The sequence below is a fragment of the Dromaius novaehollandiae genome, chromosome 1, assembly GCF_036370855.1.
Source record: "Dromaius novaehollandiae isolate bDroNov1 chromosome 1, bDroNov1.hap1, whole genome shotgun sequence".
In the NCBI taxonomy this organism is placed as follows: domain Eukaryota; kingdom Metazoa; phylum Chordata; class Aves; order Casuariiformes; family Dromaiidae; genus Dromaius; species Dromaius novaehollandiae.
The window spans coordinates 120,558,210-120,575,431 of NC_088098.1; the positions used below are offsets into that span (position 1 = coordinate 120,558,210).

The window sequence follows — 17,222 nt, forward strand, 5'->3', positions numbered from 1 at the left end:
GAACTGTGACACATATACACACTGTGGAACTGTACCCTCAGCAACCAGCACGACAGGAGCCACTAAAAGTGCAGAGGATTCGTGATTCTATGCCACTGCATTCCTTATGAATCCTGCAAATTTTTGTTGCTTTTCCTTGCTGAACTTTATGCAATTGTTTCCTTTATTTTTAGCAGTTATCCTGTTCAAAGTGTGCTACTTGTATGGCTCCTGCAGTACTAGCTTGGAGGGGAAATGAGATATTGGCTCTATTTGCACCATGCATGAATGTACTCCCCATCTTCTTCAGCATTCAGACAAATAAAACGCTACATTTTTATATCAGGAGAGGAAAACAGTTCCTCCTGGCAACAGCGGTAGTGGGAATTGCTATAACCTGTAACAGTAAAGACCTCAGCTTCCTGCCTCGAGTATCTATCAACCTATCTTAGAACAAAATTATTAGAGAAATAAGGAAAAGATAACAACTGGTTTGCACTCTGAGTCCCACAGAGACAGCTTCTTCTGTCATCATATAGAAACAATCGAAATGCTTTTAAAGCCAGTATTAAAATAGCCAAACCCATATTCTAACCAAGCCAAGATATATAGCAGAGTGCATGAACTTTAGGCGGGAAAAAGAGGATGGAAATCAACATACCTTTTCCAAGGGTTTTGGCCTCAATGATCTCACTGATGCGTCCTGGCCCCACTCCATTCTGAGCAGTTAACGTAAACTTGTACCAAGTGCCACATTTCAACGTTTCTAAACGGTAGGACCGCTCACTAGGGCTAATGGGAAAACTACCCCACTGCTCACTGTTATCTTCAGAGTACTGCAAAATATAACCTGCAGGAAAAGCACAGATGGCAACGATAAACCAGATGCAAACTACAAATTCTACAGGTAATATGACAAGTCATTTTAAAGACCTCGTAAAAACAGAAAAGTCCTGTGCAGAGGAAGAAATACAGCTCTCCCCTGACTAAAACATACCAAGCAATACATATAATGCCTACCCTTACAACAGCTTAAATACCATCTTTATGATAACTTCAAAGGAAAAAGAAAGGGATAGACATTTCTAAATGCCTTTCAATCAGCAGCAAAGACCAAATGATGAACCTGGACCCTCAAAAAATGCCTGGTTAGAGATTACATGTCTAGAAAATCAGCCAGAGTAACTGTCATAACAACTGAGGGTACGCTGGAAAAAACGTGATTAAATCTGTGATTAAACCACAACAAAGAGAAACTGCAATTTCCTGAAAGCTATTATCACCATGATAGTACACATTAGGTGCTGTCAGCAATACAGATTGCTTTGTTTCTCTTTTTTTGTAGCCATACATAATTATATATTAATCCTATCAACATATGATAATTTAGTACGAAGTTGCAATTAACCTGAATTCTATTACCTCGGATAGAACTGCCACCATTGTCTCCAGGTATCCAGGAAAGAGTGATAGAGGAAGATGTAGTTTTGGATACAGTAAGTCTAGGCTGGTCTGGTGGAACTAGATGGGAAATAGTTAAAAAGAGAGAATAGATCCAAATGATTATGCGAGATCTTAATCCCTTCTAACAATCATTTATCAAATAATTGTTTTGAGTTGCAAAAAATGCAAATGATTTCTGTCAAAGTGTCTGTTTAGCTGACATCCTTGGTTACAACAGAGCAGACAAGTTCTCATTTTTATATTTCAATTTCTACACAATTTTGTCTTTCAGTTCTTATCTGTTGCTTTTTTCTGAAATTTGATAGTCTGACCTACCAAATCTCCTTCTAAATGACATACTGAGCTACCCAGCCATTGTTTTCCACTATTTTTCATGTCTGTTTTGAGAAAGCAAGCTAAATTTTCAGTGGTGGGAAACGGATGTCCACTTGCAAAGGAATGCCATACTCGTGTGGCATTTACACTCTTATGGGAAAAGCAAACATATAAGTGCATAAAGACAGTTTGTGCAAGTGTAACTGTGAGTGTTAGTAAGTCACTCAGATCTGTGATCAGAAACAGAGCCATCGCTCCTCCAGATTACACCATCCATTCACTGAGGCTATCGGCATAAAGAAGACACAATTCTATCATCAGGAGCTGAACAAAACCGGAAAAACTTCAGTTCTGTTGCTTCCTATAAACATTGGGGTTATATATAATTTGTGGGACATAAGAACCTCACAGTTCCCAGGACCAGCTTCTGAGTGCAGAGATAACACACAGGTCTTATCTCCTATCCTTTGCCCAGTGCCTGGTTTCCTTTGGAAGAAAATCCAGCATGAAAGGGCAGAGAAGGAGCAATGCTATGTTCCAGCAAGTCCACTAGACCTGGGAGAACTGCGTGTCAGTGAACTGGAACTGAGAGGAGCTCAGTGTACAGTTTAGACTCAGCATAAGGGACCCCATATTGCATCAAGATATAGCAGCTGAGTTTGCAGAGCTTGGTGCTCAGGGGTACAACCATGGAAAAGTAGCCAGCCTTCTTTTCACTGTGACAAAAATACCTTGAGTCTATCATATAAATGATGTCTACTGGGTCACTATCATAATGTTCTATTTAAATTCAGGAGAGATCATATTGACTTCTACCTGAATTGTTCAGCTAGTCCTGTAGTACTAATGAGGGAACCAGAATCATGTCACAAAACCAGTAGGGCAGCGGAGGTTAACGTTGTTTGTTAATAGGCAAAGAGGTGATTGACAGAAGAAATTCTAAGGGGCTAGTCAAATTAGTGTTACAGCCTGCCAAAAGGGTAAATATTTACTCAGAGTTTACCCAAGTGCTTTATGTCTGCAATTCTAGATTCAGAAGTTGAGAGAAGTTCCTATTTCAAATCCTTTACACTGTTCTGGCAATACACAGCAGCACTAGATCTGGCTTGTCTTGCGGATTGTTTTCATAACAAATGTTACCAGAGATCTCTGAGCTTCTCAGAAATGTAGAGAAGATTGAGTTTTGCTGCCTCAAGAGCAAGGAGCAAGGCATGGAACATGACCATCATGGGAATGGGATCCAAGCTGAGCTGGTAGGAAAGCCAGGGCAAAGAGACTCCAAAACAGTCACACTTACTGCTGTTCCTGACACCTCATGTGTGGGAATAGATGGCGGGTGTTGGTGGATGCTGATGACAAAAACAGCCATTTCCCTTCCCATGTTACTGCTCTACGGACTCCAGCCCCACTTGCAGCTCTTCAGGCCTGGGGCATAGGCAAGGCAGCACAGAGGTCACAAATGTTTTGTCATGTGTAGCAGCCTGCTGCCAGAGGAAACTGCCTACTTTTCCTATGTTTAGAGGAAGCTTTTTCAACAGAGTATAATTCAGAAGAGCTCTTAGCCTCTGCTCACATTCAAGTCATCAGATTGTAAAATAATGAGTGCAGCTGTTAAGCCGAGGCTCTTGCTTTACAGCTAAGGACTAGTTCAAAGAGATGTTGATTCTACTACACTTACAGGGTTAAATAATGGTGAAGAAAACAACAAAGACACTTTCTATTTTCAAGGAAAATTCCCTGCATGAGATGGATTTATACCATTATTCTGACTGGCTTGGTTGATTTCATGCAGAGAGACTGCACAAACTACACTGTAAAAGATTTATTGTAAAACCTTTCATCGGAGCTTCATCTTACCCACATAAGATGATGGTCCCATATATTAAATGCCAGTCTTGCTCTGTCCCGCAGGGAAGTAATATTGATCTGCTTTTAGTTACTGTAGTTCAATAACAGCAAGAGTATGTGATTATGAAAGTACTTAGTGAACTATAAATATAAGATTTCCATTTGATAGTGTTTCTCTCCTTACTTCCTGTTGTGGTCATGCTTCAGACATTGCAAATGAGCATCTTTAGGCTCTCTGTTGGATTTTAGATAAGCTAATATACACTGTGACATTGTTTCAAGGCTCAGTGGATTGGTTTATGCAGAGAGAGTTACACTGTGGTTGAGATCATCTCCTTCTGTATTCAAAATGCAGGGCTGCTTGCTCTGAAAATTTAGATTGCCTGTCTAGGGACAGGAGAGAGACTGGCCACAGAATGGCCCACATTCTCAACTCAGTTGTTTGCTTCCCTTTGGCATGACAATTTGCTGACAATTGAAGCATGTTTAGGGTCTGAGTATTTGTTCAAGTCTTGCTATAGTACAGTGAGCAAGAAAACCTAGTGAGTCATGAATTCTTTTTATGTAAATGCACATGCTCTGGTTCACATTATTTTTAATATGCATTCCTATATTGTCATTGCTTTTATACATGTCAACACCAGAAGAGATATATTATATACATTCCACAATGCATATGAAAAGTAGCTGGTACAACCAGCTAGTTGAAGTTGTACCGATACTATTTTAAATGCTTCCTCACATGTACCATCAATAAAATTCTGCTCTTGCAGAATGAAATTTTTGTCCAAGGTCTCAGTAGAGAGGCAAATTTCTGTTGATAGCTTCTTGGAAGTTAAAGAAAAGGCCTTCAGTTCTTTCTGAATTTTACAAAATGTAAATGAATACAGGTACTTTTTACATGGAAAAGGCCTAGGATGCTATTTTCTGTGTGAAAAAATGGAAAATAACTGAATGCAAAGACTCAGTTCCCAATCTTGCAAAAACTTACATACAGACTTAACTGAAAGTGTGCAAACTGTTCCACTAAAAGCAAATATTTACTATATCATAAAATATTGATAACTGAGTCAGAATGACCAGCATAATCTTTTTTTATTTATTAAATTGGAATCATTAAAGTTATATTAATACACATTAATATTTTACATATACCTGCAAACACATGTACGCATTACTAACTCATATCAATTAATAACAATTATGAGATATGTCAAAAAATCTTACCTTGTACTTGCAAATTCAAAATTATTTCATCTGATCCCCAGTTGTTACTGGCCACACAGCTGTAATATCCAGAGTCTTCTGCTTTCACAGTTCGAATGACAAAGCTGCCATTGCTAAAGATGCTTCTTCGCCCATCAATCATCACTAGACTGGGTGTCCCGTTACTACCTCACAGGAAACAAAGTGCATACATTAAAGAAGTTACAATCAAAATTACTCAGAATTGGGTTACTTTCAAGCAACTAAGAATGGAAATGAAGAAAGAAAGGAAAGAGAATGGGGGTCCTGTTTAATTAAGATAGTATAGGAACATTTTCTGCTGGTAAACAGCCGCCATTTGCTTAAAGAAGGCATATGCCCCAGCCCCAATTTGAGTGGAAATGAGAACTCACTCCTTCCTTAACTATCTGCTATTTCTTAAGAGTACCAATATCAGGGTAAAATGTAGTCTTTGGCTGCAATGTCCATCCCTATAAAATAATAGCTATGGGCATCAATGCACAAGGTAGCCTCATAGCACTGCAGTATCACTGTTGATCCACCACTTGGATGAAAATTTTTGTCCATGTGTTTCCAACCGCCTCTGTCCAACTGTGAAACTAAAGATCAAAACAGAATCATGCAAAACAAGATATGTGCAAGAGACTTGCCTATATTCTGCACTCTACTGCAGGATTAAAACACATCACACATTTTGCTTTCCTGGACTAAAACTATTTTGTGGGCTTAAAGTTAAAGCAGAAATGACTCCTAGATTTAACATTTTGAATATTTACCTTTCCTCTTCCTAATTTTTCGTGCTTTTTGATACTTTCTAATCTTGACAGCCAATCAATTTTAGTTCAAGATTTTTTGAACTCCTTCTTTACTGTGACTGTGTGCAGTCCTTGCAAACAACTCTTCTCCTTCCTGACACAACCATTCAGGATCAAAGGCACTGCCACCTTCAGGTTTTTAACCAAATGGGTTAACCAGATATTTGAGCTATGAGGTGCTGGTTACCTATCCTTCATCCATTTGACTGTCGGAGCTGGGTCTCCAACGGCTTTGCAAGGGAGGACAATGTCCTTCATCCAGGGAGTTGTGACCGTGCCACTGAATGTCAAAATTCTGGCAGGAGCTGAGCAAGAGACACAGAAAGACTGAAATGAAGTGCTCATTCATACAGACCTTGCAAGGGAAACATAGACATCCAACGTTAAATATTGAAAACGAAACCAATCTGCTTCAAGCTGTGCTTTTAGGAAACTAATTCCTTTTAACTCATAATATCAGCTACTCATTCCAGCACAAATATTACATTTTTAGTGTCTGGAAGACAAGTAACTGAAAGAGAGACTAGGAGCAGGACTGGAAGAGTCCTTCTGGGGAAAAAGGTAAAAAGAGAAATTGATCTTTTTTACTGATCTTCATATAACTCTCAGTAGAAATTATGCACTAAAATTACATCAAAGGGATACTTCTCTCCAAACAAACTTCTAGCATGAAATATCCACAGCAGACAGCTATCTTACGAAAGCTAAATTATTGATATATTGCTCTTGCTATGTTAAGGCTTGGATTCACTTAACAAAAGCTTACACACTTGAGGTGAAAGTTACATGTTTTGTTCTCAATTTCTTAATTGGGTTTTGGTAATTTGGATAACCTCTTTAATGATGAATCTGTGCTTCCATTGGCTCAGTAGCTACCTTCCATTGGCTCAGTAGCTACCTTTGTTTTAAAATCCCCTCTCCTCTAAAATATGCAACATCTAAAAAGCTCTTTCCATGCCTCTGTTATAATCTTGCAGTCATAGCTTCTCCTGTTCTCTGCTGTACTTCTGGATGATTCTGGTTACCTACAATCATGGACTATATCAGGCTCTTTGGAAGTGCTCTTTGCCATCTCCAGTCCAAACTGGTCATTATTCATGAAAAAACAGACATTACCATGAATGATATGATGCCATCCTACAGTCCAGTACATATTATCTCCAGCCACAGGGTGGTGGATGTCAACATGTGAGACTAAAATTACAGATAATCTATTGTGCCAGCTACAGGCTGGGACAGAAAGGTTATCATAGAGTTTATTGGGCTGGTGTAACCGTGATTACAAAGAAAAGATCCAAACTGCACTAGCATATTTTCCAGCTCATTTTTTGGACAAGATGGCTCTTTTTCACCATTTTGGGCAGGGTGTGGATCTGGCAATGAATATTCAGCTTTTATTTGCAATGAAAAATTAGAGCCATCCTGACAGCTGGGGATTACCAGAAATGAGCATGACTCTGGTTACAGAGCAGCTTATATAATGCTCCAAAATATTGGATTGAATATGTAAAGAAGTTTTTAGATGCCTGAGAATTCATTCATATGAGAGTGTAAATATGTCCTCAGAATGATAAAAGCAATCACACTCAGTGATTTTTGAAGACTTTACTGTTTTTCACACCAGTTTGGACCCATTAAGTTTGTACTGGGCTTCAAAAGAGAACTCCAAATTAATATTTCTGTACATTATCTGTCAGGTATTTTTGTAGAGACTAAGCTATACGAGAACACTGAGTTCTAATGTGGAAAGTAGAGTGAGCTCTCTTTGGAAAATGTGCTATGAAAGACCTCACTGTAGAAGGTACAGATCATTGCATATTTTTCACTTAAGACTTCTATATTCAGTGAGTTCAATACAGGTCAATAAAAGGTTCTTTTGTATTTTGCCAGGAAGCGCAGATCTAACATACTGCCTGGAAATAGTCTTTTCTTTTTTATTGAGAAAGCTCAATTTATTTTTAAGTACCAAAACATGGTGAGATTTTGCTCATTTTTAATACATCCCTTAAGTGCTCCAGAATTCAGAACTATTCTTTTGAGTATGACATTTTCTAACTAATTGTAAGAGGGACAGGCTTTTTACAATAGCTAGGGAATTAAGCAAAATAAACTTACATGGACTAACATGTTAGTACATTGCAAAGAGCCTATCTGGAATCCACAAATGGGAACAAACTCTTAAGTCAGTTCTATTCCTATCAGCACTCACTTCACTTAAATATAGGAACAAAAATGTCCTGTAGTTTCAGTGCACCAGTAAGATCATGTTAGAGCTTCAATGTACTGTATTACTCGAGAATGACCCTTGATAGAATTAGAATTCTTATTGGCCTTTAATTATACATTTCAGAGGCACAAATGGAATGCAGATACACCAAATGCTGTATTTTTAATCCTGATCTACTTCAGTTATGCACGTTGATCAGAATGCACACTCAGAAATCCATTTTGCACCAATTAGAAAAACATGAAAATGAGAGCCAGCATCAAATATAACTGGGACATTTCATCCCAATGGCTTTTTATCCTCTACAAACACTATTTAAAATAAAGTCATGCATAAAAGAACAAGCCTTGAAGAGTGACGGGAAATTACTTCAGTGGGCTGCAGCGGGACTTGAGATAGTCATAAAAAGAGATGATTCCATACATTATACAATCAGTTTGGATTGCATTTCCTACGTTCTCTTTAAGTGTTGTGGAAGACTAAGCTTCTCAAGAGATTTTCCCTGGTTAAAATTTTAATTGAAAACACAAGAAATAGCTGTTGTAGTGATTTAGGGTAACAGACAAAGTCAAGGTTAGGTCATGGGACAACACTACTTTCCTAACAGTGAAAAACTGAAGTGTCCATTCCTAGCTAAACAGCAGCTAAACACTACTTGCTCCCTCCTGGGAGGTCTGACGATTAACTGTGGCAGGAGGGTGCTCACAGCTTTGCTTCCTTGAGGAGGTGGTACAGCAGAAAGGCGCAAAGACACTAGTCGCTCATTACGTCTAACGATACAATCTTATTTTCCACTGCAGCATTCTTAAGGGCATACGTTCTGGAAAAGATCTACGTAGGCCTATAATGCCACAAGCCATGGACTAATTAAACTAACTGAAACAGAAAAGTGCTCAGTCTATCCAAGGATTGCACATACAGTGTGAAACACTGACTCCACTGAAGTCAGGGTTAGAAGGCTCATTTGTTTTCAGTGGTGCCAGGATTTCTTTGCAGGAGATTTTTAATGCTACTCATGCCATCTTTAAAAGCAGCAAGAGATGCTGTCAGCTATGACTGTCTACAAAACACATCTGTAAGCACCTGGACTGCTCCTAGTACCAGCGGCACTTTCTGAATAATGGTGGTTAGAAACGTTAATTTCTGTTCCATGCAGTGTCTTTAAAAACATGGATCAAAACAAAATGAAATACGAAATGCAGACATTTGCTCCATAATATGTAGTCTGAAATCTTATCTAAAATGAGCTAGTAACCCTTTTCTCCCTGGCTCACCCACCTCTCCAGTATTGCTCAAAAGGTTCGGCTATTTCCAACTGCTGCCAGTTACCTTAAGAAAATTTTTTTTTACTGTAGGAGTCCTACTGAAGCCTTCAGCATGACATGGCATCATTATTGCCAAACATTCTGTGATTTCCCTTTATTTTTAATAGTTATCTCAACAGTGAACTCTTCCTTATGTTATAGGCTGGATACCAGATCTCCAGAGTACAGTATTTCTGTTGCAGTTCTTACAGAGCATGGTTTTTAACATTCTGTGTGTTTCATTTTCCCATGATGTGCAGAAGTAACACAAACTTCACAGACGCATAAGCCAGTGGTCACAGAACACAACTCAGAAGTGCGTATTACAAAAGCATACAGCATTTTTGTGAAAGTACCCACAGCTTTCTTTCCATTATCTGTTCCTTTCATGTACCGAGTGCTTGTAAAAGAGTTGGTAAAATAGCATGAAAATTCTTAACATCAATTTGCCGTATACTTTAACTTCTACTACTCTTCTGAGACTGGTAACAAGTACACAAGCAAAAGAAAAGAAAACTAGAAACAAATTAAATCCTAAGTGAAATTCATTTGAAAGCAATAGGTTTGAAATGCTAATAGGCATTCAGGAAGTTAAATACCTTGAGTCTCACATACCTCTCCCTTTTGAGCCAAGAGAGCTTTACACAGCATGTAGGCAATTCAGCTACAGGACTTTACGTCATCATTATCAAAACTCCCCAAATGTCTACAGGCTACCTACCATCCTTATGTTGGATGGCATGGCACTGGATTAGGACTATGTCTGCTCCTATATACTGCAGATTAACCAGTCACTAATTGAAGATAAAAAGGTACCTTCACTGAACAGCACACTTTCTCATGCTAATGTGGTTTTCTGCATGTTTGTTTGCTTAAATTATGAATCCTATTAACTACACCCACTGCCAGAACAGCCAGAACTTCTTAGCACGAGGCCATCACACACTTGATCTTTTTTTCTGGAGGACAGAATCAAATTTTAAAGGTAAACCATACAAGGAAATTCCGAACAAGGGCTATGGCAGTTCACTGCAGCTCAACTTAATCAGAATACAAGAGCTGTCACTGAATACCATGGCTCAGGAGTTTCTTTCACTTACTGTCTGACAGAAGAATATAGAGTGTACTCCAGCATGATGAATCATTAAAGAAACAGACTGAGGGTGTGTGCATGGTATCATGTTAGACCCATGTGTTTTTTAAAATCATCAAATACATAAAACACCATAGACTAGGAGGCAAGTCTGTTCAACATTAATGTTCAAACAGGCAACAAGAGCCGGGGAAACTCAACATTAAAGCAAAGTCAAAGCGTTCTCCCAAAAGGATCAGATGACCATAGGCCTAATTCTGTTGTCTTCATGTCACTGGCAAATGCCATTCTCCATTAGTTGTGGTCAGTAAATAAGAGGAGCAAAGTGCATGTAAGATTTCCTGTCTTTTAGACATATTTGATAGGCTAAAAACAAACATTCCAAGTCAACAATGAAGTGTGATTCAGTGATGCAGAGCGTGCTGACATCATAGAGGCTGAATTTTGCTTGCTGTGCTTACTTCTTTTTCTTTTTTCTTTTTTTTTTTTTTTTTGCTTACTTTTGTCAGTTAAATACAGGGAATCACAATATGTTCTAAGATATGGAGATACTAAAGAAAGAAATGTTAACCTGGATTAAGCTTTAATTTAAATTGGACTAGCCATTTTATATCAAACGCCTATCTAGACATTCTCATTGAGGGTTATAATTACGTTGACATAATTCAGTTCCAAGTTAACTCTCATTAGCTGTCATGGTGGTATCACTACATGGACAGTTACTGTGAAGTAAGTGGAAAAGAAAGGAAACAAACACTTCACGGTAACAGTCCATAGGATGCTTTTGCACTGGGGACTTCTTCCCCCTGTAAAACAGCTTTTTGTGTTTCTTGGGGCAAAATCAGGCTTTAACTGCTTCTAACCCTGTGATGTGTTACATGTTTTAGATGTTTTGGAGAGAAAGGTCTTCAAGACTACTAACTCTGTCTCTGTGATGAGATTCTTCATCTATGTGTCCACTGTCCTTATCACTGCTCACCGCTTTCTCCTAGTTCTCTAAAAGGTTCAGTTGTGCACTCATACAGGAAATCTGATACACAATATAATAACTTCTAACCTGGCTATATCCAAGGTTCATAAAATTGCTAGGTATCCATATTCCTAGTGTCGATCACAATTTCCACAAACGGATTATTCATTACTTTTTCAGTCCAAAGAGTATGCCTGTAACAGGCTTGTCTTGAGCATTATCTAATGCAGATTTTATACTGGAGCATCATTACTAGCTCTAATATTGGCTGGATACATTCTGTTGTCCTTTAGAATAAAATCTTGTGTACACTGACTTGTCCATATTGAAGTAATTAGTTACTTTTCCTTAAAGTCCCCCAGTCTTTTCATACAAGATATTTTTAAGTTGATTTATTTGGCATCATGGATCATATTAGTAAGCTTTGCTGGGGCAGGTTTAATTCCAGCTTGTAGAAGGCTTGTCCAGTTTAGGTATATGTGGATCAATTTGTAACTTCTCTATTTTTGGCAGTCCTCGAGCTATCATATCCTGCATTTCTTCACAACCAGATCAACTCATCTGGATATCTGTGAACTTTGCACTGGTCTGTAGTCATCTTGTTTGAACACTTTCTTTCCTTTTAAATACATAGGAGATGGAGAAAGTGAACTTCTGGTGCTTTATGCGCTGGGGTCCCTGCACAGTACGAGGACTGTCTATGTCCCTAATCTATTAGTATTACACCATATTATTGTCTAACTTTTTCTGATTTTATTCAAGCATCAATGTATTATGTCTACTTTTGTTGACTCCTATATGAATGCATCACAAATTCATTACACATAAGTAACTGCCAGCCTCGAAAGAGAAGCATGTTGAAACCTTTGCCCTGTTTCTTTGAGGCATTTTTCAGAGGCTTCCCTTTCAGATGTCCCTTATGCTCCCTATCCACCTTTTAACACCCCAACTTTGGTCTCACAGATGTTCAAAATGCAGTAGGCAGTTATCCTGTGAGGAATATAACAATGGAAAACCTGCAGACTTTTCATAAGGTCACTACACTAATGTTGTGTAGCCACAAAGAAAAAAGCTCTTCTGAAAGATGCCAGATGTTAAAAGAAGCAGAAACTAAAGGTGAGTCTACCCAGTTGACAAAAAGAGACTGTCATGAGGAGCAAACATTCCCCTGTTTGTTCCCACTGAGGCCAATTTACCTTGCTACACCCTCCCCACATTAACGCTGATAAATCTTCTACTGTGAGCCAAAGTAGTAACATCATAGTTACTACAAGTTCCCTGTAGTAATGCTGAAAAATACTCATCCCATATGACAAAATCTTTGACCTACAGGAGAGGCAAAGAAAAGGCATGGAAGTCCCCATCACAAGCCTAATGAATCCTGCCTGCAACTCCTACACATTAGAAAGCTATTTCACATGTTAAAATTGTATCTTCCAAATACCATCACCTGATAGTTTACCATCAAACTGGCTAGCTACCATTTAGGTAGCTAGGAACAGCATGTATCCCCATGGTAATGGTATATGCTTCTCCATGCAGAAAATGCATGTTTTTCGTGTTGGTGGTGTTTGGCTGAAATTCTGCAATGCTTTTTAAGAAAGTATCTGTCATCATAAAGCACTAGACGCTTTCTTTTACATTACCACATTATTAGCCACATGATTGAAGCAGCAGCAGCCTTGTGAAACTGTAAAGTCAATCAAATGGATCTACCTTCGCAACTCCAGGGACAAGTGCACTAAACCATTCATATTGGCAACTGCTGTGGTAAATAAATTTGAGTGGAAAAAAAAAAGATCATTTATGAAGACCCCATGCAGAAACTGATTACTGATGAGATTCACCTTGCCTTGCTATCTAAAAAGTTAGGTGTCTATTTCCAAGCTAAGGTGATAGAGTCTTGTAAGTATGATGTCTAATGGTACAGGTAAGGCAGAATGTATGGGCCCAAGTAATATTTTTTATTAGGACAACTAATATAGGTGGAAAAAAATACACAAGATTTCAGGCACATTATCCCTTCTTAAGATCTGAAATAGAAGCAGCAAACTTCAAAGCTAATGCAAGTTGAGAACAATTGCTCAGAGTTTAGATATGTTAATCAGGTCATTTGATACAGAAGATAGTACCTGTGGAGTACACAAGAGAGATCAGTAAGGAGAGGAATGATAAAGAAGTTATCTTGCATGGCAAAAAAAGAGAGATACACTCTGCAGGGGAGGGCATCACCTAAAATCTCTCTGTATCCAATAAAAGAAGATAAAAATTGCTCCAAAAAGCAATTTATTTCCTTCTAAGGTAGGTGGGATGAATTACCCCCTAGAGGAGTACATCATTCTTTCTCTCTCTGCTGACTACAGCAAAACCTTGGGCAATTAGCAAAGATCTGGTATCTAACTTTTGGAAACAACTGAAGTTACTCCTGACAAATCCCACTCTTAGTAAGCAATGAGATATAAAGAAACCACATGCCAATTATAACAGTGATTAGCATTCTAAAGTTTTGGATTACTTTAAAAAGTGCTGTCATCATACCTTTAGCTAGCGGTTCTACAGTGATAATTTCACTGCTGTTGCCTCTTCCTGCAGCAGTCACTGCCACCACCCAGATGCTGTACTGTCGATTCCGACTTAGGTTAGGAATTCTGTAGGAAAATGAGTCGGGAGAGGCTTCAAACTCGCTGATTACCTGTGATGAGAGAGACAAATGTTTCCAAACTAAAATAAACAGTAGCTGGAGAAAGACTGTTAAGTGTAGTGCTACAAAGCCTATCACTTCAGGGTACTTTGAATGAGTATCAATTACTTCAAACAGATGGCAAATGGCAATAAACAGAGCAGACACAATAACTTGTTGTGATCAATTTATATTCAGTGAATTTGGGCCTATATGTTGTTTACAAATTGTTTTTATTCAGATTAGAATTTTTATGAGTCTGTTTATTTTTACAGGCTTGGTAAATGAACATATTTGACAAATCTGTACCATGCATAGTTCTGACATCCAATTTTATTTTAGACAGATTTTCCCAACAGAGGATTCAGTCCTGTGTCTGATATGAAATCTGGAGTTTATTACTTTAGATTTGTCATTGGTCACCTAAAACCTTTGTGGTGGTGGTCCTTATCCCTGGGTTGGGTGGTTTATTCCTTTAGTAAATGGAACGAGTCAAGGATAAAATTTTATTATTTTAATAGACTACTAAACTCACCTCTGAGACTAGCTTTGTTTAATCACAAAATTATTTTCATTCAAAGGTTCCCTGCAGAAGGCCATCTCAGCTATTTAGCTGTGTTAGCGTGGCATGACAAGCATTGCAGGAAATGTCAGTTCAGTCTATTCTGGCACTGCCACTTACGTGCCTTGGCTGTGGGCTGCAACTAAGCCGACAAGCTGCTAAGCAAGACAACTGCTTAGTGGTGAGACATTATGCAGTGTGCTTAAAGTGACCTATGCAAGGAAAAGTGGAAAGGAATATATAGATTCCTCCATGCGACATAGACTTTGTGCCCTTCAGCACATACTCTACAGGAAGCTTTACTCCCTGGAGGATGAGAAGGGAAACTTCATCAGTCTTGACCAATATTACAATATTCAGCATAGCCAGTTTTATTTCTGACACAGGCTCTGTGAACTTGTACGTAAAAATAGTGAGGAAACTAACCATTAGAATGAATAATGAACATTAGCTTCTCTGTACAATACTAAGCATGGCAATGGCTAACTAATACTAGGCTAAAAATAATAAAACATTAAGTACACAGAAAACATGATTTTACTGGGAATCTACATTAAAAATACATCAGTGTAATCTAAACTTGATTTAGATTGACAGAAGGGGTGCAAGAAAGCTCTTTGATATACAAGTATCTGCTGATTCTTTCAGTTGATTAGCATTTCAAAAGGTAGTGAACCTGAAAGCATTTTGATATACAGTCCTTCAAACTGAATTCCAAATAAATAAGGGTTGTTTCTTCGGTATCATTAAACACCTCTCCAGTATGAACTGTTAGCCGGTCTCAGCTACTGGATGGGCCACTGCACTTCTCTGTTCTTGAGCTGGCATTTCCTACAGCAGGAAAGATGATGGGGAGGGGGGAGTTCCTCTCATTTCACTTTTGAACTCTACAGTGAAGATATCTGTGTCTAAGCTAGTCACCTTGACTCCCTTCAGAGACCATGAAAAGAAATGGTCACTTCTAAGGCAAGGTTCATCAGCCTATATATGGGACACATGCAGTACAGTGGGATGAATCATGCCCTAGAAATACTTGTATTTCTCCACAAGCTATGAAAGTGTTCAGGTGACTAGCTCAGGCATAGATGTCTACTGGAGACATCTAAAATTAAGTAAGCTAATTAACAGCTTAATCCATTAAGAGATGGAGCTAACTCCATCACATTAATGCACTTGTTGACTAAAATACGTAACTCTCTGCTATATAGAAATGTGTGTTACAAGCAGATTACCAGTCTAGTTAATTTGAGGGTCCTAGCTGATATTTTTAAATGCAACTTTGCCTTGTCTTGACCTCATGTTGACCATACTGTGTTAACTTATATACTTTTTTAAAAAGGTTATATTTTCCAGGTTAGATATGCCATGATGATATCAATAACAAAAGCATCAGTAACAATAATGAAATGCTCTTATATGAAAGCATTGCTAGGTTAGTCTTTTGTTCTGCAGGAGAGTTCATTCCTCCAAAGAAGACCTCTATATCAGTGGTACTCAACCAACGATATATGGGGCAATTCTGATTTATAAAACAGCAGGAAATGATCCATTAAAAAATGCAAATCAGTGACTCAACCCTACGAAGTCCCACCCATTCCCATCTAACACTAATGGGCAGTGAGATGTTCCATTGTTTCTTTCTGTCCTCAGAAGATCAGTAGTCCTTGAAGCAAAAGGGACAAACGACCTCTCCTGGAAATTAACCTGGCTAATCTGCCAGGCTGTAGTTCATCCAGCATAAATCCCTCTCTATCTGCTTCTAAATACATCCTGTGTCTTCCACGGAGACTAACTCTCTTGGGGGACTGACTGGGGGACAGCTAACACTTATCTTGGCTCAACACAAGCCCACATAGGGGCCTCCCTGTACGTTCTAGCCAATCTCATTTCTACTGTCATAATGCTAAGTCAGTTTGTCCCATTTAGCAAGCATTTGCCTGGGTTTACATTGCTGATACACAGAGGTCAGTGCAGGCAGACACTTCCATTATTATGTGAAATATTACGGAGAGCTTTGAGAACCATCTGTCTTGACATTTACACAAGAATATTGGACAAATGCCCATGGCTTGACAGGCTGGATCTTGGTGAGGTCACACATAAAAATTAATATATTGATCATAGCACAGGAGGCTGAATTTTAATATTCATGAGGTAGCATTTCTGAGGATTAATTTGAAAGTCGCACAGGCTAGACTGCCTTTGGCACTTTGGCTCTACTTATTAATATAGCTATCAAGGCAATCTATTTCTAAAACACCTACTAACATGGAATGGGGATACAGCATTTAGGAACAGCAAACCATCATAGACCTCCTTATTGCTCAATGATCAGAAATAGCCAAGATTTCTTTCCAGTGAACACAAATCCAGTTAAATTTACAATGACTTTTCCAAGCCTCCCATGGTCAATGAAAGAAATACACAGCTGCCTTTGGGAGCCATTCCAAATACTGCAGATCTGCTGGAAGTGCCTCAACTGTTCAGCTCTGCAATGGCAGTGTCTGGGACAGTCAGGCACTGACATACAGCTTCAGCATTTATCACCAAACACAGCTGGGGCACTCTGGTTTGAGATCGTATGGTTGGGATAGAGTGAGCAGCTGAGCAGAAGACAAAAGCCTCAGCCTTGAAGCTGCAGCATTGGCATTAAGCCCTCCTGCTCTGAAGACGAAAGCTGAAAACAAAACCAAAAAACAACCAGTTCTCCAAAATTCCTCTGGTTGCAATGTGTTCCT

General features: G+C 38.7%; 1 protein-coding gene across 1 annotated transcript in view; it reads right to left on the bottom strand.

Annotated features, from left to right (window-relative positions):
* The window catches only part of DSCAM (DS cell adhesion molecule), a 389,570-nt gene that overhangs the window by 48,633 nt on the left and 323,715 nt on the right, over window positions 1–17,222 (bottom strand). The window contains exons 19-23 of the mRNA XM_064525230.1: window positions 13,781–13,934; window positions 5,836–5,953; window positions 4,834–4,997; window positions 1,402–1,500; window positions 641–829 (exon numbers count right to left, since the gene is read on the bottom strand). Of these exons, the coding sequence (XP_064381300.1) occupies window positions 641–829; window positions 1,402–1,500; window positions 4,834–4,997; window positions 5,836–5,953; window positions 13,781–13,934 (724 nt within the window). The remainder of the gene's footprint in view (window positions 1–640; window positions 830–1,401; window positions 1,501–4,833; window positions 4,998–5,835; window positions 5,954–13,780; window positions 13,935–17,222) is intronic.